The sequence below is a fragment of the Equus asinus genome, chromosome 25, assembly GCF_041296235.1.
Source record: "Equus asinus isolate D_3611 breed Donkey chromosome 25, EquAss-T2T_v2, whole genome shotgun sequence".
NCBI lineage: Eukaryota > Metazoa > Chordata > Mammalia > Perissodactyla > Equidae > Equus > Equus asinus.
The window spans coordinates 19,503,796-19,531,132 of NC_091814.1; the positions used below are offsets into that span (position 1 = coordinate 19,503,796).

Here is a 27,337-nt window from a genome sequence, read left to right on the forward strand (position 1 = left end):
ATGCCTCCATGGGAGGAACTGGGACCCTTGCTTGGTAGAGGAAGCTGTCTGAATTCATAACCACAGGAACAGCGCAAGCCACATCTAGGGCCGCTACAGCCTAAAGAGTCCAGTGCACCTGCTCACCTCTGCTTAGTGGTCAGTGTGCGCAGCCCCAGCCCCAATGCCCTTGGTCAAAGCTGGTCCAAGCTCTAGAAACTTGCCAAGATACACTGCAGCCTAAGGCTTGGAGCTCCTCCCCCCAGTTCAGCATCCAAAAGCCCACTTCATTCCAAACAGATTGATGGCTCTTAGTCAATTGCCATGAAGAACCACAGTAAAACCCACACGGCCTCTGCGGGGTAAGCACCTCCAAAGCGTGAAGCCACCTGCCCTGGTTGGAGCAGAAGCCTCCATCTCTCGCTGTGCATTTTGCTCCCCTGACTCCTCTATTTTTATTTCTTAAGGTTTGAAGCCTCATGAGTCAAATATTGAGGTTGGGGTTACGCCTGTGAAACCATAAGCAGCCCTCTGAGATGCATGTCCTTTTCAAACTTAGAGAAGAGGAGAACACAAGCTCCTGTGGGCTGCTGTTGGCCTTGAGGACGGGAGACCGAGAGGCAGGGCCATGCAGGCTCTTGTTCACCTTCTAAGCCCACTAGAGACATAAGGAACTGTTCCTCCTCTGGGGAATGAGTGAGGGCAGGAGTGTTACACTCATGGAACTCCTTCCCCATGGGAGGAAACAACATGAGTGGAGGAGAAGACATTCCTCTCTAACGTCCCCAAACTCCAGGGCCCTCGTGTCAAGATCTCTTAAAAGCTTTCTCACTGGGCTTGGATCTGAGGGCCACTCCAGAAGAGCCAGTGAGTTCCTGAGGCTCAAGAAATCTCCTTGAGTGGTGAGGGACTGTCTTCCCTTCTCTAAGCAATTATCTAGGGGTCCTGTCTTCCCCTGGCTGGAGTTCAGATGGGAGGTAAAATGCCCAGGGCCCCTCACTGGATCACCATCTCCTTCCCTATCATCATCCTTAGTGAACTCTAGACATCAGCTCATAAAGGATATATGAGGAGCCAGGGAAGTGCTCAAGAGTGGTGTGGCCACTTCTTAGTTGATCCTGTGGTGATGTGTCTAGAAACTGCTCTTCAAAACATGTGGGTAACTATCAACTGTTGAGCTCAGCATTGGGGCTTTAAGTGTTACTCTGAGAAAACAGGAAACGTCCCATTCCACACCACTGCCCATTCATTGTTTCACTAGGAATTGAGCATCTGTGATTTACCAGACCCTGTGATGTGCGTTGGGGTATGTGAGGATGCGGGGAGGATTCTAAACTAGAGCAAGTCATAACACTCGATCCTGGAGAGGCTTTAAATAGTCCAGGGAGGGAAGCAGACACACACACATACACGCACATGCACATGCACACAAACACACACACTCCTGCAAGGACTACAAGAAATGTCGATTCAAAAGGCTATGGAAACCCAGAAGGAAAAGTGAGGCTTCCTTTGACATTTGAACTCGGTCTTGAAGGACGAGTGAGTTTGACAGAGAGGACAAAAAGGGAAAAGTTAGTAGGAAAAGGCATAGCATGTGCAAAGTCACGGCTGCTTGAAAGGAAGTGGTACAGACAGGAAATCGAGAGGTTTGTGTGGCAGCAGCACAGGGTGTATGTCCTTGTTGGTTCATGTTTCCAGACTTTACGGACGCTTGGTATATACCAGGCACTGAGCTAGTTCTTGTTGATTCTATCGTTATCCCTATTTTATAGATGAAAAAGATGGAGTTTCCAAAAGGTGAAGTGACTTACTCAATGCTATGTAACGAGAAAGGGAAAGAGCAATATTCAAACCGGGCTCCAATGCCTCCACTCTCAGAGAGATGAGGATCTCAGAGAAATCAGTAATTAGAAAGGCTCTGAGGAACCCTGTATGTTTTGGATGCTGCTACCATGGGCTTGCCCAGGGATAGTTGTGAGCTATGGTGTGCCTCCTAAAGTCAGCCTTTGGGATCCAAGATGGCAGCCTCTTCTCCACAGGCACCACCTCCTGTTGGCAGAGTGGTCTTTCTGAGTGGCCAACTTGTGTTACTCCATCCTCTTGGGTCTCATCACAATAGGTATTGGTTAGGTTGGCCATACCCTGACTTTCCAGGATGATTAAGCTAAGATCATCTGAAGACTTGGGCAGATTCAGTGGTCATAGTGATCACTCAGGCAACCAAGTAACAGTGGTACAAGCATGTAAGTTAAAAAATAATAAGCATCAATATTTGATGCAAGAAAAGGTCCTATGTGGCTAAGGCTGTGGGAGGTCCTGGGAATTGCCTTAAGATATCCCAAGAGCGGTGGCAACGTGAAATTGACAGAATCCATCTCAGTGACATGAAGCAGTGACTGTGCTCTCAGCAGTAACCAGACTCAACTCCATTTTTATACCCTGTAGTCATTTCATTAAACACAGGAATACAGCCTAGCTCTTACCTGGAGAGGTCAGAGGTAGGCCTTCTTCCTGCAAAGGAAAGCAGAGGGACATTGGATCCGGGAGAAGGAGGACTTCACAAGGAGCACAGCTTGTAAGAGGCTCGCCCAGAACCTGCCAGGAGTCGCTTCACTCAGGTGTGAACCCTTCTTCTCTACATCCAAGGGAGGAGGCAGATTGGGCAAAAACTATGGCCCCTGACTTCCAGAGGGGTAGAGTTATAATGTGAAAGGGGAACCCACAATCCATAATCCTTCAACCTGGAGTTTGTAAAGAACAATGGTCAGTAGCTACAGGTGGGAAAGCAGACTTGATCAGCAATGAAAATAATGGACATTTAAGAAATCAGTAAGTTATCAAATCCCATTTGGTTCCTGTTTTCACTCCTGTTTCTCAGAGTCTTTCTTCTCCTCTTCGCGTTTTTTGGGGATGATCTTGTAAGTGGAGAGAGGTAGGTACACTGCAGCTTATGGTGTTGAATAAACTACATCTCATCAAGTCATCTTCTGCCCGATAGGGTTGCTTTGGAAACTTTGCGTTTGGTAAAGACAAATTCTGGGGGACCTAGAGGGAAAGTGGGGACTGTGGGACAGTGGTGGGAGGAGCTGTTGAGAGCTTGGGGGTGGTTACAAAGACAGCAGGAGCCTGAGGAATTGGAGATGGGAAGGGCATGGACTCAAGCTCAGGTTAGCCAGGGAGTTACCCACCTGCTTTTCTTGGGAGCCAGTAATAGAGCAGCAGTCCCGCAGCAGCAAGGCCCAACAGGCTGAGCAGTCCGCCGGTGACACCTGTGGCGACAGGGCCACTTCTGCTCCCTGTCAACCATGAAAAGCAAACCCCGTGCATGAGCCAGAGGGAGAGGCTTGTGGTCTTGGACTCCTGCTTCCCCTGGGTCAGAACTGATGCCTGGGCATGGGGAGAGAGGATAAACCTAGGGGACGAGGGTTCCTGAGGCTAAGCAGGTGTTGGTGTGGCACAGGAAATGGCTCTTCTCTTTGTGCAGAAGCTCATCTCTGCTGATGAGGCAACGGGTGAAGGTCAGGATGGACAGCGCCAGCAAAGGGCATTAAATTCAGTGATCCTCTTTGGCCCCTCTCTCCTGCCCCAGTACTATCACTTCAGAAATACTGCAGAAAACGGCAATTTAGAGAACTGCCAGCTTTGTGTACCTGTGCCTGAGAAGCACTGTCTTGGTCAAGCATCAGGACGGTTATCAGAGAATCTTTGGAGGAAATATTTTCTCCACATCTATGGCATGGGCGTAGAAAACTTACTTGTGATAGAAAGTGTCACTGTGTCACTGCGCTGGATACCCAGGCCATTGTTGGCCTCACAAGAGTAGTTCCCAGAATGTTCTTCAGTCAGAGAGAGGTTGAAGGAAGATCCTCCTCCAAAGAGGCTTGAGTTGCTCTCCAAGGTGACATCATTGCGATAAAACCGGTACTGGATTGGGGGAGAGCCTCTCTGAGCCTCACAGTGAAGCTCCACCACGTCCCCCACCACAGTCTGGGCCCCGGGAGCCCTGAGGGTCAGGACAGGGCGAGACACTGGACCTGAGAGAGACAAAAAGTCAATGGAAGTTCCTACTTCCAATCTATTCATAAGTGAACAAATAACATCTCAAACAAATGGCAAAAGTCGGGTCCCAATTTGGAAAATAGACTGAAACGCATATGACAGCCAAAGCTAGTAACTTTAATCTAAAAATAGATGTCAGTGCACAAGAACAGCCAACAGAAAAGTGTGGAAAGGGTATGAACCACGAAAAACTTCAAATAGCCGATAAAAGTATAAAAAGATTATCATCTTCCTTACTAACTGAATATACACAAATAAAAACACTGGTCCCCTCTGCACCCATTGCTTAAGAATCACTTTGAAAACTAACTTGGACTGGTTGTGTCTCCCGAAAGGCCGTGCACGCAGCTAACGTCAACAGAGAATTTTTGACATGGAAATGTGAGGCCTGTTTATACCCCTGGTAATGAAAGAAACTCAAGAGTAGAGACTTGTGGGGAGTCAATGAGAGAAAAACCAGGACAAGGAATGGCCAAACATTTTTTGGAACAGGGACAGCCGTACGCAGAATTCTTTAGTTTCCCTTTTGTATCATAACTGCAGATAGGAATGCAGTGTGTGTTCTAGGAAAGTCTTCTTTGCATTTTTAGTGAGGAGTTTTCAAGACATTCAGGAGGACTGCTTGAACTGTGCTTCTGGGGAGGTCTGGGTTTCTGAAACCACAGGAAAGGTCCTAGACTTCCAAACAGATTTTCCGTGGGCAGGAAGTCTGCTGGGGTACTTCATAGCAGCAGGTGGGAGAGCTGGAGCCGCATTTCAGCTGCTTGGGAGAGAAGGCAGTCAGTCCCTGTTTGTGCTGCTGGTGGGCAGGACCAACTCACCTAAGACATTGAGTGTCACCACCTCACTGCGCTGGGGCCCCAGGTCATTGTTGGCCTCGCAGGAGTAGTTTCCAGAATGTTCTGCACTCAGGGAGAGGTTGAAGAATGCTCCTCCTCCAGAGGGGGCCGAGCTGCTCCCCAGGGTGACATCCTCATGATAAAACTGGTACCAGATTGGGGGAGAGCCTCTATGGGCCTCACAGGGAAGCTCCACCATGTCCCACACCACAGTCTGAGCCCTGGGAGCCCTGAGGGTGTGGACAGGGCGAGACAGTGGAACTGAGGGAGAAAAAATAGTTAATTATTACTTCCTACTGTTTAACTAAACTCTTCCGTAGGAAAGACATTTCAAACAGGGAAATGCTTTTCTCAGTTTTTAATGACCTTGTGACATCACTCAGAACTCAGCTATAATTTCGTCAGACTGGAAGAAACAGCAACACTTGTGTAGTGCTCTGTAGAGTCTGCAGTGCCCGGATACACAATCTCAAGTGTGTTTGGGGGATCTGAAGAGAAAGATGAAATTGAACCCTGGGGTCTGAGAAGTCAAGAGACAACTGGGAAAAAGGAGATCAGCTCGTGGAAAATAAGGAACTGGAGAGACCTGTTGCTGACAAAGCCAAGGATGTAACTGAGCCTGGGCAGCATCAGAAAGGAGGCCCACAAGAGAATGAATATTGATTACTTCATTTGCTCATTGTTATATTCATTCATTCATAAAAATAATTGAGCAATTAATACTGGCACTATTTTCTGGGGAATCAATAGTGGGAAAGACACAGTCCCTGCTCTCATGAAGCCTAGCATCTAGAGGAGATGATAGACAGCAATGAAATTAAAAAATGTAGATGTAAAACATTGATAATTGATACAAAATAAAAAATAGGGTGCTATGAAATGTATAATTCAGGGGTCAAATGTGTTAACGGTTAGTCAGGGAACACTTCCTCATTAAGTGACATTTGAAACTAACTAGGTGAAGAGGGATACGAAGAATGCACCAGGAAGGCAAACAGTATGTGCAAAGGCCCTGAGTTTGGAAGAAGGTTGGAACTTTTGAGTTATTCAAACAAGGTGACAACAACGCTAAGAGAAGTGTCTGAAGACTGCTGTGAAATAGAAGGCTGGAGAGCGAGACAAGGCTTCAGGAGCCACGATAAGGGTTTTGATCTTTCTTCACAGAAGAATAGGAAGTCTATAAGTGTCTCTCTACAGGGGCATGAAATGATCAAATCTGTCTTTTTAAGAGATCATTCAGACATCAGTTTGCAAAATGGATTGCAGTGGGACAGAAGTGGAGTGGAGAGGTAGTTAGAAGTGCAGTGGAGAAGTAGCATTGCAGTATAATTTGAGTGATGGTAGGCTTGACTAGGAGAGTGGTAGTGGAGATGGAAGGCAAAGATCCAAGAAATATTTAGGAAGTAAAATCCACAGAACTTAATGATTAACTGGCTATGAAGAGCAAGGGAGAGAAATGCCAAGGAAGACTGCTGGGCTTTGCTTTGTATATCTGGGTAAAAGCTATCTGGCTGTTATCTGGCTGTATCTTGACAGAGGTAGGGACATGTGGAGAGGAACAGGTCTGGGGGGAACAAGACGAGCTCAGTTTTGGAGATATCCAGGTTCATGAGCTTGTAGGCTATTTGAGTGGAGACATGGTGTGTGCAGGTGGTCAGGTGGGAGGTCTCCTTTGGACATAGAAGCGTAGGACTCATTTATAGATGACATCCTCAGGATCATCCAGAGAAAGAATACAGATAAGAGAAGAGGGTGCATGCAAGACAAAGCTTGGGAAAAGACCTACACTTAGTTTGTCTATAAAAGGAGGAGCCAGTAAAGGAGACTGATAAGGAGGGCAGAGAGACGAGAGCTAGGAGAGGGTGGAGTTATTGAAGAAATGGAAAGGAAAGTCAAGAGACAAGAAAATATGGACAATGTGGGCTATTTCTGAGAGTTCAAGTAAGATGAGGTTTGGAAAACGGCCATTGGATTTTAAGTTCTGGAGGTCATTGGTGACCCTTGTGAGAACCATTTTGGTAGATAGGTCAGAAGAAACCAATGAATTAGAATGCAGGGGGTAACAAGGAAAAGGAAACAATCTGTGTGGCTCACCCTGTTTAGAAATTTAGCCATGATAGAGCAGTGGCTGGAGGCATAAGTAGGATCGAGTTTGGGTTTTTCTTAGCCGTGGGAGAGACATAGCATATTAAATGTCAACGTGAAAGATCCTATACTGGGGAACATAAGATTGAAAGGGATAATTGGTTGTGCAAAGTGTCTGAGAATGCAAGAAGGATCTAATCTAGAGATCAGGTGGAGATTTTGATTTTTCATAGGCAACAGAGTCCTCTCTTCTATACCTTAGGAAGAGGAGGGATGAGTCACTGGATGGATACAGAGACAAACACCCAATATGGTGGTGAGAGTGGAGGGTGTCATTGCCTCAGAGGGAGTAGAGGTGTTAATGAACTGAGGGTTCTGGGGATATAGGAGAAGAATAGTGATTGGAAGAGTTGAAGAAGCGAGTAGAAGGATAGGAGGTTGTGGTCAGACAATTGGAGTGCTGTGTGAATGTGGGAGTGGGTGGTTGATGTGGAGAGAATGACAAGCCATGGTGTTGAGTGGATCATCCATGTGGACATTAGAGTCATGGAATGATGGCAGAATGTAGGGTATAGACCTCCTAGACTATGAGCTTGGACATGCGAGGACGTGACCTGGAGGTCAGCCTATGACAGGGCCAGGTGGGAGAGAGTGCTCTAGCTGAGTGTATTAGGGACATATAAGAAGTCAGGAGAATGATGTTGGGAAGTCTTTTAGCAAGGGTTCTGGGTCGGGTGCTGAGCTGCTGTGGGACAGGGGCAGGAGAAGCTAGAGAGAAACTCATGAGCCACTGAGAGAATGAGTTGGCCTTTGGATTGATTGACAGACCGTGGAAGCCCCAACTAAATTTCTTCTGAGGTCAGACATGCTGAACTTCTTAATTTCCTTCCCTGCTGATTGTGAGTTGACCAGGACGTGATTTCTGTTTTGAAAGCGTTTACTCCTACGTTAGGTGAGTTTGGTCACGATGGCTGCACTCTTGCTACCAGGAAAGGCATAGCAAGCAAAGGGAAGGTGCAAGTTCCTGGAAATGTAGAATCCAGAACTCTCGAATGGAGGCCTACTATGATGTCACACAGCAAATGGCCCTGTGGGACCTCCAATCTTGGCTATTGGGGAAAGGGGGAGATGGTCTTTCCCCGGTTGTACTATAGTTTGTAGGGTCAACTTACCTGTGACTCTGAGTGACACTGCATCACTGCGCCGGACACCCAGACCATTGTTGGCCTCACAGGAGTAGTTCCCAGAATGTTCTTCAGTCAGAGAGAGATTGAAGGAAGATCCTCCTCCAGAGAGGCTTGAGTTGCTCTCCAAGGTGACATCATTGCGATAAAACCAGCACTGGATTGGGGGAGAACCTCTCTGGGCCTCACAGTGAAGCTCCACCACGTCGCCCACCACAGTCTGGGCCCCGGGAGCCCTGAGGGTGAGGACAGGGCGAGACACTGGAACTGAGAGCAAAAATGAGGTAATTGACACCAGTATTTTTTCCTATTTCTTTTATTTTTATTTTCCAGAGATTAATTCTGTTGAGTATTTAGTGACACATTCTAGATCTGTTCTCTGTTTAAGAACACTCACTCATATCAACACACAAATATGAACATTAAAGCACGCACACACACACACACACACACACACACACACAAGTGCATGGTTTCACAATATGCATACTGGTTTACAACCTGAGTTTTCCTCTTTGCAACATATCCTGGGCGTCTTTCTGTGTTATTACTTAAAGATCTATCTCATTCACTTTGAAAAATCAGCTTTACTAGGACATAATTTACACAAAATAAAATGCATCTTTCTTAAATTTAGAATTTGATAATTTGGGGTAAACATTCCTTGATTATTTTTAACAATCACAAAGCATTCCCTTGTATGGATTTACTGTAATGTATTTGAGCAATTCCCCTTTAACGGATATTTAGGTTAGCTATTTTCTATTTTCAGATAATGCCACATGGAACCATTGTGTATATATATCATTTTACATTGTGCATGCTTTTAAAAGAAATAATTCTTATAGGTAAAATTTTGGGGATGAGGGATAGAGGCATTTCAAATAATGATATTTAATGCTAAATTGTTCTTCAAAAACTTTGTACCAATTTACACTGCACTATTGGTTTACAAGAGTTTCAGTGTCCCAACTCAGCGATCAGTTATAGTCTTATAAAAGTAAAAGTTTATTTTCATTACTTATTCTCTTTTCCTAGTCTTAAACTCTACAGTTATTCTATCTGAACAATTCACTCATTCTGTCCATCTGAGCAGGTCACTCTAGCAGCCCAACAGTCTATTATTTGACTTTTCATGGATGACTAGTGAACTATAATCTTTTTTTTTTAAGATTTTATTTTTCTTTTTTTTAGCCAAAGCCCCCGGTACATAGCTGTGTACTTTTAGTTGTGGGTCCTTCTAGTTGTGGCATGTGGGATGCCCCTCAGCTTAGCCTGTTGAGCGGTGCCATGTCCGCGCCCAGGATTCGAACCGGTGAAACCCTGGGTCACTGCAGCGGAGCGCGCGAACTTAACCACTTGGCCACGGGGCCGGCCCCTATGAACTATAATCTATTTTTGATGAGTTACTATCTGCAAAGTTTTCAAATTATTTTCAAAATAGAAATTTCGAAATCTGTCATAAATTTTTCCAAATTATCACATTAATTCTTTTTTGTTCTCCTCTACGAAATAATAATTATGAGAAAATTATTGTTCTTTTATTTCTTCTCTCTCTGACCAACTGACTTTTTTTGTGTATATTTTTTACACTTTCAGCATTAGTAATACTTGATTCCTCTCCTGTAACTATAATTCTCACACTTGATTAACCTTTCTTTTTATATTTGCATCAGTGGTTTTCAAACCCATTTGAACAATACTCTCATCTGAGGATGTGTTAAAAAATATGGATTCTAAGGCCCCATCTGAGAGACTCTGAATTTAATTTGTCTGGAGAGGGCTTAGTATAAGTTTTTTTCCCAAAGTTCCTAGGTGATTCTAATATGCAGCCAGGGCTGAGAACTCCTGATTTAAACAGATTCAGTACTCACATTTCATACCACAGTTTCCTCATTTTGAGTCTTTTAAACTGATTCATAGCTCGGCTGCCTGGATTTTGTCATCAAGTAATTTTCTCAGGAAGGGTTAATGGGTCCCAAGTTCCCTGAGTCCCTGCGTGTTTGAGAACGCCTTTTTGCTTTGACGTAAAACTCCCAGTTCTCATTCCTCCCCTGAAAGTGCAAGTCTGGACACCACCCCTCTCTCTTCTAGCACTGACTTCTGTGGAAAGTCTAAGACCAACAATATTTTTTCTTTCTGAGATGATGGCTGCTTTTTTCTTTTGCCATGATCACACACACACACATACACACACACATACATTTTTAACCTTGAAATCCAATAACCTCATTAGGATATGTCTTTTCATCTACATATTAAAGTTTTCTACCCTGAGGAAAAATTTCTGTTACATCTTTGGGCTTTGCTTTTGTCTTCAGTTTGGTTTTCTAACTTAGAGACTCAATTATTGATGTAAGGGGTCTCCATTGTCTGATTTCCATATTTAAATTTTTTCCTTTTTGTCTTTATTTCTGCATCTTTCTACTCTGTGTTCTGTACTGTTTTCTCAAACTAATTCTCCATTCAATTAACAGTTTTCAGAAGAATACAATATATTCTTACTGCCTCAACTTTGGGTTTCAATTCTAAAATAACTTTATAATTTTCTTTGGTTTTCCTCCTGAGCTTCACTAGGTGATTTTTTAGTCTCTTCTGTTATCTTATCACATCTTCTTTAATCTTTTAAAATTCCTGTTTGTACTTTTTTTCCCTGGAGTCCATATTTTCTTTAATTGTGTTGAGAATATCCAGAAGATTTTTTTTTCTATTTCCTTTAGCAATTCTTCTTAAAAATACTGCTTACTATGTATCTTTTCTTCCCTTTTATAATTTTAAATGCATCAATGCAAAGATTCTCATATTGGACTTGTTTTGATTATCCTTCAATAAATAAAGTTATATTCAGAGTCTTGAGTTTGCTTGAGAGTGTTGTGTGTGTGTGTGTGTGTATATATATTTCAGTGACCAAGGGCTGTTGATAGAGTCAAAATGGGTATATTGAATCAGAACACATTCCCATGAAATCTCTGTGTCTTTTCTTTGGGGTACATTCCCTCAAATAAAGTAGATTATTCTGCCAGAAAGCCTGCCTGGCTCACAGTGAAGCTTTTCAGCTCACAGACAACTTGTTTGCTAATTTAGAGCTCATTTATTTGTCCAGTTGATACAAGCAGATGCAAAGATCAGTGTTCTTTCCCTGCTCTTCTCTTCCTCATCTCACCTCAAAGACCTTTTGTTCATTGAATTACAAATGCTGACTGAGGACTTCCTCTGTGCCAGACACCAAGCAGGCACAGGGATGTAGAGGGGAGCAAAGCTGATGAGGTTCCATCCTCATGAAGCTTATATTCTGGTATTGAGGCAGACAGACAAGAAACAGGAAATAAAGAGGTTTTAGATATTGCTAAATTCGAGAAGAAAATAAAACATGATAATGGGATAGAGGATGCCTTAGGGCTGGGGGCTATCCTACATAGATTGGGTTCTGGCTTTGGAGTCTGGGTCTCAGAACATTTGATTTTCTTAAATAATCTCTTTACCCAACAATTTATATGGGGAAGGCTTCCTTTGGTCATTCTTGATTTCCATGATCTGAAACAGGAGCTATCGAGGAGCAAGTGATCCTTCAGATACATATGTTCCAAGACAAGACCATAGTAATAGGAATTCCAAATGGAATCCTGTGTTCCCAAGACCACAGACTGTTCCTGCAACTCGACTAGTTGACAAATTCTGACCAGACCACACTTTCGGTTACAATCACACTCTCACTAATTTCTTCTTCTGAAACCCTATAAGTACCTCCCCTAACGCTCCCTGTGAGCAAGGATGAGACTGTCAGGGGGATGCTCTCTCTTGCTTTGCCAGGTAAGTGAGCCCAGCTCTGTGGCAGCCACAGTGTCCCTGGTCTTCTCATATGGGACTTTGGCAAATGCTTCTCAGCCTCTTTCTTGCCTCATTTCTTCCAGAGCTTTGTGGATTCCTGGTCTTTGGGTTCCTGTTCCAGGTCAAATCCCAGAATTCTGAGGCTAGAGGGATGCTAATTATTATCTTATCTAACTTTCAATATTTGTGGAAACAGTAAGAGAAATAAAGTTTAAATGTTTTGCCCAAATTATGAACTAGCTATTTTCATAGCCAGAGCTAGATTTCAAGTTTTCCGACCCATACTTATACCAGACAACCCAGGCAATGTGTTTTTCACATACACTGGTTTTCTCCAGGAGACCTCAGAGTCTCTGCTGTGCCTGGTACTTTTATTTCTTACCCCAAAAGTAGTATTTTCTTAAACATAATTCATTATGTGTCATGTTGTCCCAAGTGACTCTGCTATCTTGTCCATAATTTACTGAACTAGCGGCAGGCAGTTTGTTTAAGAACAACCCATGTATTGACTTACCAGTGGCCTAGGAGGTGGCTTAGAGGCTAGGCTGCCCTACTAGTTAGACTAGTTAGGACCACTGGTTGGCAGTGAGCCGTATAGCATTGGCAGTTGGAGCAGAAGCTGAAACAGAGCAAGTAGTCATTACCATAAGCCCAAGGCAGTCAATGCTGGGGTCAGCAGAAGCCCAGAGTAAAGAGAAGTCATGAGATAGAGGGAACGAGAGTGGAGCGCACTTTTAGAAGCCGCATGGGCAATGGGGCAAAAGGACAGAGAAATAAAATTGTTTATGGGCATATGAGTAGAGAGTAATGGAAGCTTCTAGGCTCATCAGGGATCAATACAATCCGTTTTTGAGAAATAAATTATATTCTGAGAGATCTCTTCATTCTCCTTCAATTAATCTTGGTATGTCATCGTTCTTGTTTTTCTTACTACCTGAATATTCATACAACAAACCCTCACTCACTGGGGACACCTGGGGTCTCTGTTTTCTTGTGATGTAAAATGTTCTGAGGAACCAGACTCAGGATTTTTCTATCATACTTCTGCTTCTCTGAAAAGAAAGCTAAACTTTCACTCTACTAAACAAAGATCCAGGTGTAAACAGAAGCAATGTTGCTTTTAAAATGACATTTTTTTGATGGTTCCATGGGTAACCATGAGCTATAGACCTATGAGGTATATACACTCTTCTGAATGTATGTCATACTGCAACAAAATTTTTAAAATGTAAGACAATAGTGGCTGGCCTGGTGGCATAGTGGTTAAGTTTGCACGCTCTGCTTCAGAGATCCCGGGTTTGCAGGTCTGGATCCTGGGTGCAGACCTACACACAGCTCATCAAGCCATGCTGTGGCGGTGTCCCACATACAAAATGGAGGAAGATTGGCACGGATGTTAGCTCGGCAACAATCTTCCTCAAGCAAAGAGAGGAAGATTGGCAACAGGTGTTAGCTCAGGGCCAATCTTCCTCACAAAGAAAAAAAAGCAAACAAAACACAGCACAATAAAATGGCACTTAGTTTAATGGATTAAGACAAAGGAGCATAGAAACCCCAGAAAACCAAGGAGTTGGTTCCCAGGAAGCCATTTCCTCCCTTCCCTTCACCTTCAGCCCTCTCCAAATCTACTCTGAGAGCTGGAACTGCTTGGGAACTCTTTGGAGAAAGTAAGATCTTGCCCATGCTTTGTCCACATGACTGTGCTTGCAGCTAAGTCAATATTTAAGCGTTAGTAGGGAAGTGCAAGATGCTTCTGTGCATCGAGTTAAGAGAAATTGGCTTAGGAACTGAACTTACAGGTCATGAGAAGATAACTTGAGAAAATACATTCATTTGGTAAAAGCTGGGGAATGTGCTGAGCTATCTTAGCGGTCTGGTTGAGCCAGGGCTGGATGAGGACTGAGGCCCACAGATAGTTGGCTCTATGAGATAGGAGCAAAGTGGGACATCAGGTTCGTTGGGGTAGGAAACTGGAAGGTACATGGAGACTTCTGAAGGAGTTGGTGCCAGAGGGGTCAGGGATAAGTGACTGGCAGGAATCCAGGGCTTACCTGTGACAGAGAGGCTAACGGCCTCACTATGTTTGGCACCAAAGCCATTGTCAGCTGTACAGTGGTAGTTTCCAGAATGCTCTGAGGTCAGAGAGAAGCTGAAGCATGCTCCTACTCCAGATGGAATTGAACTGCTCCCCAGGGTGAAGTCCCCATGATAAAACTGGTACTGGATGGGGGGAGAGGCTTTCTGGGCTACACAGTGAAGTGTCATCAAATCTTCCTCAACAGCCCAGGGCCCAGGAGGGCTGAGGGTGAGGACAGGAGAAGACACTGGAGCTAAGAGAGAGAAAAAATTAGTCAGGAGTTGCTTTTGCCCCTTACTGTAGATTTCAACCAGTGGTCAGTGAAATGCCAGTCTCATCTCCACTGGCCCTCAGGGTGGCCCAGTGGCCTCCCCGGCTGTTCGCAGCAGCTCTTTCCTGTCCTCACACTGGTCTTTTCCTTTCCCCTCAGACCTCTGACCCCTTCCCCTCTCCTGTCTCCCCTTGGTAGGTGACCTCACTCCTGTTTACCAGAGGAAGAAGTCCTTTATCTTGCTGCCATCAGACCCACACCCTTGCCTACATCAGCCCCTCGCTCCTCCTCTCTGCCCAGTGACCATGGAAGTGCTGTCCCTCCCCACTACCGAAGGAGGATCCTTCTTTTGCTTGACCTTGAGCCCCCCTGCCTGTGTCCTGGATGTAAATTCTCTGATTCTGTTGGCTTCTTGCAAACACCATTTAGATGCATTTAACCCTGTCTACACTAGAAAATAAAACAAACAAAACAACCCTAACTGCACTTAATTTTCCCCATGGCCCCTTTCTCCTTTTTTTCTGTGGACAGATTTCTGGAAAAAGTGGCCTACATTTATTGTCTCTATTTCTGTACCTCACATTTATTTGTTGTCCATTACAACCTGGTTTTTATCCTCACCACTCTACTAAAGTTGATAGCTCATGTTTACGATTATAATGATGATGCTCATAATGATAAGAGATACTTATAATGACAATGTAGTGCTTTAAAATATGTGTCTGGTGTACGTGTATTTGTCATATATAATTTGTAAATACATGTATGCAGACGCTAATTTAACTATCAAAACAATCCCATGAGGCAGGTACTTTTATTGTTTCTATTTTACAGATGAGGAAACTGAGGCCCAAAGGGGTTAAATTGCACAGTTAGTAAGTGGTGAGCCAGCAGTCAAACCCCAGTATTCCAGTTCTCGTTTGTGTTCTTCTGCTTTTGTATTCAGTGTTTTGTGACTAAGTTCAGGGGAGGTGACTTTAGCTTTCCTCATCTATCAGCTCTGCCTTATCTGAATTGACCCACTATCTTTTGCTGAAAACACTCTGTCCTTTGGTTTCTGTGGTACACACTTCCATAGTGTCTCTCCTCTCAGCCACAGTCCCTCTCAGTGTCCCTCCTTCTCAGCAGAGGCTGGCCTGGGGTCCTGTCTGACTGTGCACTCTCCTCATAGTCCATCTCCTCTACTCCTGGCTGTTCCCCAGACTGGCCCTTCTACCATCCATTCTTCACCCTGCGACTGGAGTGATGTTCCCCAGTATTAAAACCATTCTCGGGCCTCAGATTACCCTTAAGAATAAAGCCCAAGCCCTTACCACTGCTTCTAAGTCCTAATAACCTGGGCCTGCCCTCCTCCCCCACCTCATCCCACCCCTTCCAACCATTTCCCTCTATGTTGCGGTCAATGAGGAAAGATCTCCTTCCAGTTCCTTGAACATTTCTTCCTTCCCTCACCACAGTTCTTTAGCACGTGACTCAGCCTGGAACACAGCCTCTTTCTTCCTCCCTCAACCTCTCCTTTCTTCTCCTGGAATCTTCCTACTCAGCTTCAGGTCTCAACTCACACATGAACTCTTCTAAGAAATGTCCTCTCAGCTCCCAACTCAGGTTGAGGTGCTCTCCCATTTGCCCCACAGCCTCCTGGCACTTCTATCCCTTGGATTGGTGTTTGCCCTCTTGCTCATGCACATCTGCTCTTAGACTCTAAGCACTGTGTGCACAGGGCCATGTTGGTCTAGTCTGATGCATCCTTGGACAGCAGTACAGTCTGGCATACAGTATATATATATATATATATATGTATATATATATATATATATATATATATATATATATAAAACAATCATTTATTTGGTGAATAAATGTGTCATTGTATAGAACTTTATACATCTCTGAGAGCATTTGATAATAACGTCGCTGCCTCCAATTTCCTTGGGCCTCTGGATTCAGGAGCACAGCCAATCTGTCTCTTTCCTTGGATATCTCCCTCAAGGGTTTTCTGATCCTTGCCTTTGTAATCTTTTGCACATCTATCATGGGATAGGCTAGATTTTAGCTTGTCTCCAACCTCATTTTGTTTTTTTACATAAGAGGAAACTGAAGCTGCTTCCAGGACCAACTAGGACTGGACTCTCTGCCACTAACACAAGCCTAAATCACACTGTCCCCTAAAATTGGGCTTGGAATTTGGCTGTACATAGATGCACGAAACTGAGATTCAAGGCTCAACAGAAACCATTTAACTCCATAACTGGTTGACAATTCCCTTCACGGCCTTGGAGGCATCAAGCTTAGTGAGCAGAGGAGAAGTCATCTCTGCTCACTAGGGGCTCTCTCTTGCCCTTCTTCCAACTGCTCCCCTGTCTGTTTCTCCCTCCCGCTATTGCCTAAGCAACTCCGAAAGTGCTTAAGCGAGAGGGACACCTTTTGAGTAACTATGATCATGCTACCTGTCTTTGTATCTTACATGGTTTTGTACACTGTTCATGATCAATATCTGATATTAAAGGGACAAGAGACACCTCTGTGCCCCTGGAACTGATTTTATAGCTACTGAGAACAACTTACTAAATAAAAAATCAGGCATCTAAGGATTCACAGACAAGTGGAGAGAAAGAGAAAAGCATTTGGCTCCTCAAAGTTTGGGGGCCAGGAGAGAGAAAGTGCTGTGCAGACAGCCAGGGGTGTAATGGTACCTGGCTGCTCAAGGAACGAGGCTCGAAAGCAGCCAACAGCTGTTTCAGTGAGCCAGGGAGTCTCGAAGGACATGGGGTTAGCCTGAGAAAGAAGCAGAGGAAACTGGAAGGTGGGAATGCATTTGTGGAGGGGTTGGTGAGAGAGGCCAGGGCTGGGTGATTGGCAGAATCTAGGGCTTACTGATGATGGAGAGGTGCACTGCTCTGCTGCGCTGGGCCCCCAGGCCATTGTCAGCGGTGCAGTAGTAGTTCCCAGAATGCTCTGCAGTCAGAGAGAAGCTGAAGGAACTTGTTCTCAATGAAGTGACTTCTATCTCCTTGAGAAATACATCTTCACGAAAAAACTGGTACTGGATTGGAAGAGAACCTCTCTGGGCTTTACACTGAAGTGTCACCACATCTCCTTCAGGAGCCCGGTCCCCAGGAGGGCTGAGGGTGAGGCCAGGAGGAGCCACGGGAACTGAGGGAGAGAAAAAATTACTCAACAGTTGCTTTTGCCCCTTACTGTCGATTCCAACCAGTGGCCAGTGAAATGCCCCATCTCATCTGCTCTGGCCTCAGGGCGGCCCAGCGGCCTCCCAGGCTTTTCTCAGCAGGTCTCTCCTGTCCTCACCCTGGTCTTTTCCTTTCCCATCAGACCTCTGGACCCCTTTGTCCTCTCCTGTCTCCCCTTGTAGGTAACCTCACTCCCATTTTTCAGAGGGAACGCCACTCTCAGGGAAAAAGTCCTTTATCTTACTGCCATCAGACCCACACCCTTACCTTGTTCCTTCCCTCTGCTGTATGACCGTGGAAGAGCTGCTCCCTACCTGCCAAGCCATTCTGACTTTCTTGTCAGTTACTGTTCTCCCTTCACTGGGGTTGGCCTCAGGTCTCTGCATGTTCATTGGCAAATACAAACTCATACACTCTTCCAGGACCCTCTCCTCTGTTCCTACAGTTTCCCTGCATCCAATATGACCCTCTCTATTTACAGGTGAGTATATGGTGTCAGGAAGAGGTTAGGACAGCTGCCTGTCGCCACTCAGCAGGCTGTTTCCAGAGCCACACAGGACCTGGCTCCGTCTCCTGACCCTTGGTCCAGTGCTGAGTCACATTATCTCCTTAAAAGAGCACATCGAGTTTGCCATGAGTGGAGGGGATGGCACAGGGCTCCACAGAAGCTGTTTTCCTCTCACCACCACAACAACCTTTGCAGCTTTGAGGGCAGGATGGCATCAGATACTCGTATAGGAGGCGATGAAGTCTGGGGTTCTCCCTACCCGCACAGTTACATCTTTGGAGTAACTATGATGTTGCTACTATGATGTTGCTACCTGTCTCTGTAACATACATGGTTGTGTACATTGGTTATTGTCAAAAATTAACTTCATTGAGACAACATGTGGATGGATGCTTCCATAACTCTGGTAGATAGAAATGATTTGTGAGCTACTCAGATTGATTGAGTACTTAAGTATCTGGGGATTCAGAGGACAAAAAAGAGAGAGAAACAGAGTTCTACAGATGTTGGGGACCAGGAGAGAGAGAGGGATACTGCAGGCACTTTACGGGGTGTGACAGTATCTAGGCTGGTTGGATAATGAGGCCCACAAGAGATAGACACTTGTTCCAAGATCTGGGAGCCAAAGAGGACATTAGGATGGTGTTATGAACTGAACTGTTTCCCTCCAAAATGTATATGTTGAAGCTCTAACCCTCAGTAACCCCCCACTGTGACTGTATTTGGAGATAGGGCCTTTAAGGAGATAATTAAGGTTAAATGTGATTATAAAGATGAGGCCCTAATCCTATAAGACTGACGTCCTTATAAGAAGAGGAAGAGACACCAGAGACCTCTCTCTCTCTCTCAGCCCACGTAGAAGAAAAGCCATGTGAGGACACACTGAGAAGGTAGCCAACTGCAAGCCAGAAAGAAAGCCCTCATTAAACACCAATCCTACAGGCACTTTGATCTTGGACTTCTAGTCTCCATAACTGTGAGAAAATACATTTCTGTTGCTTAAGCCACCCAGTATTTTGTTATGGCAGCCTGAACAGACTAATGCAGATGACTTGGGTAAGAGACAATAAGCAGGTAAGAGTAGAGATTTGTTGGGTAGCAGTAAGAGGAGGAGTGAAACCAGGAGTGGCTGGACTTTTGTTGACTGACAGAAGACTCAAGGACTGAGTATTATCTAAGTCAGGTGATGCTGAACTCTGTAATTTCTCTTTGGCCAGAGATTGCTGATCTGACAGGGTTTGGACTCTAAAAAGTTCTCATAACGATGTTAGCGGAGTTTGGGTCAGACTGTATGTTTTCATGTTGATTCACTCTAAGGAATTCCTGAGTTCCTGAGAATGTGGTCACAGGGAAGAGCTCAGAACTGCCAAGTGGAGGTAACAAGCTTGCTCTGATCCCATGTGAGCCACAGCCTATGACTTTCAGAAGTTGGAGTCTCTAGACTGTGGAGAACATGTAGCCTGACCCTGGCTGTGACTTCTTGCGGTCAGTTAACTCATTTTTTATGGAAAGTGGCCTCTCCTTGCTGGCTGGGTCTCCAGGCCATCATCTGGGCACAGGAGTCATTCCCAGAATGTTCTGTGGGCACGGAGATTGAGGGACGCTCCTCCTCTATAGAGGTCTGGGGTCCTCAGGATTTCAGCCTCATGATAAAACTGATACAGGATGGGAGAGAGGCTCCCTTGATTTCCCAGTGAAACTCGACCACTTTCTTCACAACATCCTGTACCCTAGGGACCCTGATGGTGAAGAAAGGATGTGTTACTGGGGCTGCAAGAGACAACAAGCTGGTCAGGGAGGGTTCCTGCACATCCTTAAATCAATGAGGCTTAACGAGAGACACAGAGCCAGATGAGACCTGGTTTCAATATTGTATTTGTTCTGCCTTTATTCCCAGGAGACATTTCATTTACACTAAGAAGGAATTTGTAAAAATAAAGGGCTATTCAGAGTATTAAATCATTGCTAACTGTCGATATCCATTCCCTCCCAACTACCTTGTAGTCTTCACTAAGTTTGATAACCCATTCCTCAGATAATATCTAGCAGACGCACCTTTCACGTTGATGGTCACTGGCTTGCTGCGAAAGGAGAGGTGACTATTGTTGGCTTCACAGTAATACTTTCCAGCATCTCTCTTTTTCACCATGGAGATCTTGAATTCTTCATTCAGGGAATTCTGAATCTTTGCTTTCATAGGCTGCTTCTTTGATGTTTTGTACCATAAAATTCTGACAGGCCCTGGGACTCCATCTACTGAGCAAATGAGGACCAGTTCCTGCCCTGCAAACACCAACTCTAAGGCTGGGCGGGTGTGCATTTGGACGTTGGCAACAACTCCTAAATGAATAAAAATGACGTATAAGACTCTTGGCAGTGGGGTACTCATGGCTAGAAAAGAGTCATAGGATCGGAAGGGCTAAATCTGCTGATCCAATGTGAAGTATTGGCCTGGGGTGGAATTGGGCTTTTTCCTTGAGAAGAAGGAGGAAGTCGTGGAGAGACTGTGTTCCCTCCATGCTTTGGGAGACTCTCTACTCCCTAATGATCTTGTGGAGGATGCTGCTCAATGAAAGAGGCAACCCTGTCCACTTTCCCTCATGTCCCACCTGTTCCCTGGCAGAGCACAGACCAGTCATTCCAGAGATTACATCCAGTACCCAGGCATTGCTTGAGGGAAGTGGTGGGGGTGGTGAAGAGGACAGGGAGATTTGGCATCTGAGATGCTTGCCCTGGAGCTGTGGTCACTGCAGTGGCTAGCTGGACATCAATCATTGGCGTATACAATAAGTTTACCCTCAAGCAAGTACTTCTTAACCCCTCTAGCTTGTCAGTTAAATGGTCAGAGGAGGCGGACCCAGGACAGTCCTCCTAGGTGGGAAAATCTGTGATGAAAATGCTCCACTCTCTAGGTGGATACATACTGATATTGGACTAGAGCAGTGTCTTTTTGAGTCTTCCTGGGGTCACGAAGATCAAGATACCTGAACACAGTGGGAACAGAGCTAGAGGCTGGGGTTCCATTAATTCTGCTGGGGGAGATTCTATGCTAGAAATTACTGTGTTGCAAGTCTTGGGGAACAAGCTCTCCACCAACTCTGAACTGTCATTCTTTAAGCTGGTGTTGGAAGAAACACCTGCTACCTGTGATTGGAGAAGAGAAGATTATAAAATCTAGGAAGTTTAGAAGAAACAGTTATAGAACCTTTTTTTTTTGCCTAGGATTGGGAATGAATTTATAGAGTGTCCTACCACTTTCACTCCCTTCTCACTCAGCAAAGCATGCACCCCAGACTGTGTATCCCTTCCTAATGCTCAAAAAGATTTCCTATGAAACAGGCCAAATTTAATCTGGGGAGGCATTTGACCATTGGTTGTCAGCTGTGCTTGAAACCTATACAACTTCAGAGACTTAGAGAAAAGCAAAAGTTGGTACAAAACCATCCCTGGTGACATTAAGTTGGGACCATTTATTCCCAAAACTTCTGTCCTTTGATTGTCTTATTCTTAGGTGTTCTGCTCCAGGCATCTAACATTCTAGGAATCTGTCCATCTGGCTGAGCAGAGTCCATCTCGCCCAGCCGGAGAGCTCTGCCATAGCCCACAGCTTATGCCTATGGGCCTAGCAGGAAAAAAAATGGTGTCAAGGAAGAGATCTTTCAGAGGGCAAAGAAACAGTTCTATCTCATGGGATTGAAGGAAAAAAAATAACCTTTTCTTAGACTTTCTTGGTTCTAAGTTCTTCTAAGATGTCCACAAGAGTTGATGTACAGCTCCCTTTCCCATACATATGAGAAGCACTTTCCACATGGACCAGTGGCCCAAGAGGATGTGCAACCCTGTCTGGCTCTGGGAAGCCCCAGTCCTGGGAAATCTCAGAACCCACTGACACTCACTCCGCGTGTATATCTGGGATGTCCGGCTCTGTTTCCAGACACGGGAAGTCACTGTCTGTGCCTTGCACCAGTAAGACCCTGAGTCTTCTCTCCATATGGTGTTGATCTGGAATTCTGGGGAGCTGCTCCACCCTGGCCCCAGGATCTGTCCATCTTTGAAGAAGCAGAACTGGAGCCGGACATCTGACCTCTGTGGAGGGAGCTGGATCTCACAGGTGAGGGTCACCGGTTCCCCCTCAGTGGGCCAGGAGGAGTTGGCTCTCAGCACAGGATGGTGAAGCAGCTCTACAGAAAGATTACAACAGTCCCAATGCAATGAGGTTTGGAAGTGCTCTGGAGAAAAACATAATTCATCCTCAGCACCCGCATGCAGAGCATACAAAAGCAGGCACAGAAAGAGATGCCACTTTTGACTCCTAGCATCCTTCAGCCCAAAGCACAGTTGCGCTTTCTCTGTTCCTTAAAGGAATGCGCCTGGAGGTTCAATGGTATTCCAGTCCACCTGTTTCTTCCTATTCACCCTCTACAACCTCAGAGATCCTCCTTCTGACTAACCCATTTCACAAGTAATGAAGTCTTTACCTTGGACTTGGATATTGACTCTGTTTGAAATAACAGAGCGACAACCTTTCTTAAATCCAGTACAGTGATATGCTCCATTGTCCTTCAGATCTGCTTGATGAATCTGAAAGTCAGAGGTGTTACTAAGGAATGCCAGCAATCTATCATTCTTGTATAGGGTCACATTAGTCAGTGCTACTCCTGCCGTTTCTCGGCATCTCAGAACCACGGAGTCTCCTTCAAACACATAAAGTGGAGCCTGCAGAATGAGGGTAGCTGTAGGAAACACAAGACCAGTTATTTCTTTCACCCCATTGTTTCTCCCTTCTTTTTGTTATTGTTCCAATTAGATTTTATAAGAAAGAGGGCTGGGAAAGGATTCTTAAAATAATTGTCATTTCTGCTTTCTGATTTTACATTGAACACATATGTCTTGAAAAAGTTAGGAAAGCAGAAATGTAAATAAAAATCTCCTATCATCTCACCACCCAGATTTTGGCATAGGCTTTTCCAGTTCTCTTTTCCATGTGCATATATGTGAGAGTGTGTGTATTTTTTTCTTTTTATGAAATTGGAATAATATTCATCTCTTTGATAACTTGCTTTTCCCTTACTATGCCCTGAACACTTTTCTGTCATCAATATCACTACTGAACCCAGTTTTCAATGGTCACAAAGTTTCCTTCAATGGCAGCAATGTAATTTATTTAATGAGTTTTCTTTTCTTGACCATTTAAGGTCCTGCAGTTTCATAGGTGTATAGCCATGATTGTTTCAGTAGGTAAATTCTTAAGAGGGGAATTGTCGGGTCAAAGAGGATAAGCATTTTATTTATTCATTGCTACTGTACTGTTTCCTTGTTCACTAAATTAAAGAGCATTATAACTAGAGACATACTCCTTCAAATTCAAAACAGCTGGCTTTAGGACAAAATAGGAAATGTTTCTTCTTTTCTCCAACTCTCTCTCCCTGTACCCATCTATCTATCATCTCTAAATATGAATAATCCTCATGCTGCTTATTATTTCATGTAAATGATCTATTCTTAAAACCATACATAGATCCAGGAACCATTCAAATAAATTGTTCTCAAATTTCCTTTTGCTAGAGAAGCTTGTACAAAATAAAAATTCCTCAGTCCTATTCCTATAGATTCTGATTCAGTAAATATTGGGTAAGTTTTAGGTAACTATATGATTTCAAAAGTTTTTAATTCTTTCACTTTTTTCTCACCTGCAGAAAGAGCAAGCTCGCAGTGTTACTTAGGAGTGAGCCTGAGGTCTGGAAACTGTACTCCCCAGAATCATGAACCTCATGGGTGTTATTTAGGGTTTCACTTGATATTTCTCCCCTATGGTACCAACGGTACCATGTTGCTTTCCCTGGTTGGCTGAAGTGAGGTCCATTGCAGATCAGTTTCACCTTCTCTCTTTGGGAGGCAGCGGTCCATGGAGGATGGAGGGAAATCACAGATTTAGGTCCAGTTGCTGAGGAGGAAACACAAAAAGAATCTGAGCTGGAGTTGCCTGCAGTCCCCATTACTGTGGTTTGTGAGGGACAGACTAGAGAATATGACTTTAGAAAATCCCAAAGAAAACCCCCTGAGAAGGTTATTGATCACTCATGTCTGCGTGTCAGCAAGCGCACTCACCTTCCCAGGGGACAGTGATTGCTCAGGGGATGGCAATAAGCAAAATGACTTTAAGAGGGCAATAGCAGCAAGATTCACTGCCAACCGTCAATGGGAAAAAATGGCTACTTATCCTGTTATGTAACGGATCCTAGAAAAGTCACCCCTTGCCCCTGCCACTTCATCCTGTTCATAAAACCATAACAACTTCCCAAAGAGTTATTAAAATCACAATTTTGCACTTTCCCTAAAAGGATGAACTATGTTACCTTAAGATTTTGGCACTGAGAAAAGCCTGAGAGATGAACTTGTCTAATACCTTCCTTTTATCCATAATGATGCAAATGATCAGAAAAATCCCATCATAGCTAATTGTGGCAGAGCAAAGGATAAACAAGTCATTCACTGGAATCCAGACATGACCTAGACAAGGATGAAAATCTGCTGCAGCTGATTTTGGACAAGGAATGAGATTTAAGAGTGTTCTTGCTATTCATACATCCTCAAGTATCCAAGACATTCTCTGACTGAGAAGAATGGCAATGAGAGTCAGAACTAAGAAAGTATGTGAAATAGACAATTTGTTTTCTCTCCTAATCTCCAATTTTTATGCATTTCTTCCTTTTAAGGGCTCAGTTGTTGGATGTTCTCATGCTCTCCACACATTTCCTGGAGGATTTTACTCCTGAAACTGTATAGGATGCGATATTGCTGCCGTATCTCCACAATGTGATGTTTTCAGAGGAGCTTTTCTGGCTTGCTGGCTCAGGAAAATCTTATCCCAAGCCCTGCACATTTGCAGTGGAGTGGAAGATATCTTGTCTTGTTAACTGGAGTCCATTTGCAATAGGACTAAGTGTGGGGCATGGCAAACACCAGGAGCTGCTTATGCATATACCACTTCTTCCAGGGAGGTTCAGAGGGTGATCATGAAGCTATCCTGGGTAATGTCAATAGACCAGGTGACATTGTCACATCTCTACTGGTCTTCACAAAAAGAACAGGAGACATTAGGGATCCTCAGACAGCCATTATAAATGTTTCATATTTATTAGGGAGACATTTTTATCCAGAGACACTGAAGAGCAAAAGAAAGGAGAACTCACCAAATTGTCCACTGATAGGAGCTGCAAAACACAAATAAATAAATAAATAATCAACCAGAGGTAAGCATAGAACAAGAATTTGTTGGCTTTCCAAAGGCAATGCCTATTTTTTCTGTCCATTTATTATTTCTTCCATTAAAAACTCATTTTTAAAAATTTAATGGTCATTTATTAATTGTCTATACATATTAGGCATTGTGCTTGGACCTGTAAGATGAATGAAAAATGGTATCTGCTAGCAAGAATTTGATTGGTGGGAGAAACAGAAATATGAAGCAAAGTAATATAATTATCATATAAGGTGTAAGTGAAATAATAGAAACACACAGAAGGGCCACCCATCCCAGTGTATAGGGTGTGTGGTAAACAGGATAGGTTGATCATTAGAGGTACCTGAAGGAAGTGATGCTTGAGAAAACTGAATGAGAACATAGGAGTCAGCCAGGCAAAGATGTTTGTGTGTGGCAAGAGATTATAGGGAGGGTAATCAAAGGAGAAAGGGCAAAAAAGTGAAGAAATGGCATTTGTGTTCATGAGTTGGGGGTTCTGGGAAGTAGGGAGTAGTGGGAGAGATCAGATGAGAGAGTCATGCAGGGCCCAAGTCATGGATGGTAAGTAGCTCGGATTTTATTATAAAAGCAATGGAGATCCATGGAAGGGCTTCAAGTAGGAGAGTGACAACGTCAGAATTTGTAATTTAGATGTATCACTCTGGCAGTGGGCAGACTTCAGTGACACCAGATGTGAAGCAGAGAAACTAGTTAGGATGCAGAGCAAGAGATGACTGTGTTTCATTTTCTTCAGAGTGTTTATCTGAAATTATCTTACTTACTTCTTTACTTTGTTTATTTACTTTCCCCTCTCTAGAGTAGAAATTCTGTGAGATCAGGTTCACCATGTATTCCCTAGGACCTATAACAGTGCCTGGCAAATAGGAGACATTCCATAAATATTTATTGAATATTTATTCATTGTGTAATCATTTAATTAGAGAACTAGTAAAATAAGTAGAGATAGGTGGGTACAGGTTTCAGAATTGGGTAATGGGGAGAGAAAGGAGGCAAAATTGGCAAATTTATAAGTTGATTAGACATTCCAGATGAGGGCTAGATTTGGTTCAACAAAAATTTTTGAAATGCCAACCATATGCTAGGAACTGGACAAGACAATGGAAATCCAGCAGTGTGTGTGTGTGAGAGAGATACTGTTCTGGTCCACATGGGGCTGATAGAGGAGTCATCTAAACCTAAGTGCTTTATAGAGATCAACGGATTTTTTGCCATTACCTAGATATCTTGGTCACAATGGATTTTGTATTGTTTTAAATGTAGTTAATATTTTTCTGAATGCATTCTATGTGGTAGACATTCACATATATTATTTCATGTAATCTTGTCAATATCCCCATGAGATAAGTTTTATGATTGATTATCCCCATTTTACACACCAAAAATAGTTTAAGTAGACAGTAGGTGACAGAATGGAGTTTTGAGCCCATTAATTTAAACCCATCCTGTTTGACCCCAAAGCGCATGCTCCTGGCCATTAGCCTGTTCTGCCTTTCTGTATTGGTGTCACACTGGAATGTACTTCCTATTTCTGAAGTATTTCATGCAGCTTCCAACTGTGGGGTCCTTTTTTATTACATTGTGCTCCATTCCATCCCCGCCCCCTCCAGCTCCTAGTCCCCCTCTGTTTCATAAAGTCATTACCAGCTACCTGCATATGCTTTATTAGCTGCTTGCACCATTGCTGGTAACTTTGCCTGGACAATTATTTTACTGGGATCTTGTTACATAGCTGCTTCTTATACATTGGTCTTGTTGGGGGCCCTTCTGTATAAGGAGCTGCCTGAGCACAGAAATACTGCCTCCCATGTCTTCCCATTATGCTCAGCACCTAGTGAAGTGCTGTGCATAAATGTTACTAAAATTTTTTTTGAGTAAATGAATAAATATTTTTTATTCTAATATTCTCCACTTTGGTGAAAACCAACCAGTTTATGTGTATGAATTGATAGAGGCTTATACACACTCACAGGTACAATTAGAATATCATGTGCTGGAAGCAAGATGGTGGAATAAGAGGTCTACACCCTGCATTCCCCCCAAAAGAAACCAATA

At 43.9% G+C, this 27,337-nt stretch overlaps 1 protein-coding gene and 1 long non-coding RNA gene across 2 annotated transcripts; both read right to left on the reverse strand.

Annotated features, from left to right (window-relative positions):
* Window positions 1-1,065: 1,065 nt before the first annotated feature.
* On the reverse strand, window positions 1,066-4,016 carry LOC139042061 (uncharacterized). The gene is made up of 3 exons (XR_011498281.1): window positions 3,738-4,016; window positions 3,171-3,278; window positions 1,066-2,493 (listed from the first exon to the last, which is right to left on the reverse strand). It is a non-coding gene; the product is annotated as an uncharacterized lncRNA (long non-coding RNA).
* Window positions 4,017-4,821: 805 nt separating this feature from the next.
* Window positions 4,822-23,884, reverse strand: LOC123280827 (Fc receptor-like protein 5). The gene is made up of 8 exons (XM_044758615.2): window positions 23,848-23,884; window positions 22,500-22,805; window positions 21,918-22,202; window positions 20,077-20,361; window positions 17,200-17,478; window positions 14,029-14,307; window positions 8,138-8,416; window positions 4,822-5,141 (listed from the first exon to the last, which is right to left on the reverse strand). Exons 1-8 carry the CDS (start codon window positions 23,882-23,884, stop codon window positions 4,822-4,824), a joined length of 2,070 nt encoding a protein of 689 aa, XP_044614550.2.
* Between the last annotated feature and the right edge of the window lie 3,453 nt (window positions 23,885-27,337).

Coding starts and splice junctions, on each gene's coding strand:
- LOC123280827 (XM_044758615.2), bottom strand. CDS start 23,884: ATGGACCTCACTTCAGCCAACCAGGGAAAGCAACATG. Junction 20,362..21,917: donor ATCCCAGATATACACGCGGA/GTGAGTGTCAGT, acceptor TTATTCATTTAG/GAGTTGTTGCCAACGTCCAA. Junction 17,479..20,076: donor AGTGACCATCAACGTGAAAG/GTGCGTCTGCTA, acceptor TCTCTCCCTCAG/TTCCCGTGGCTCCTCCTGGC.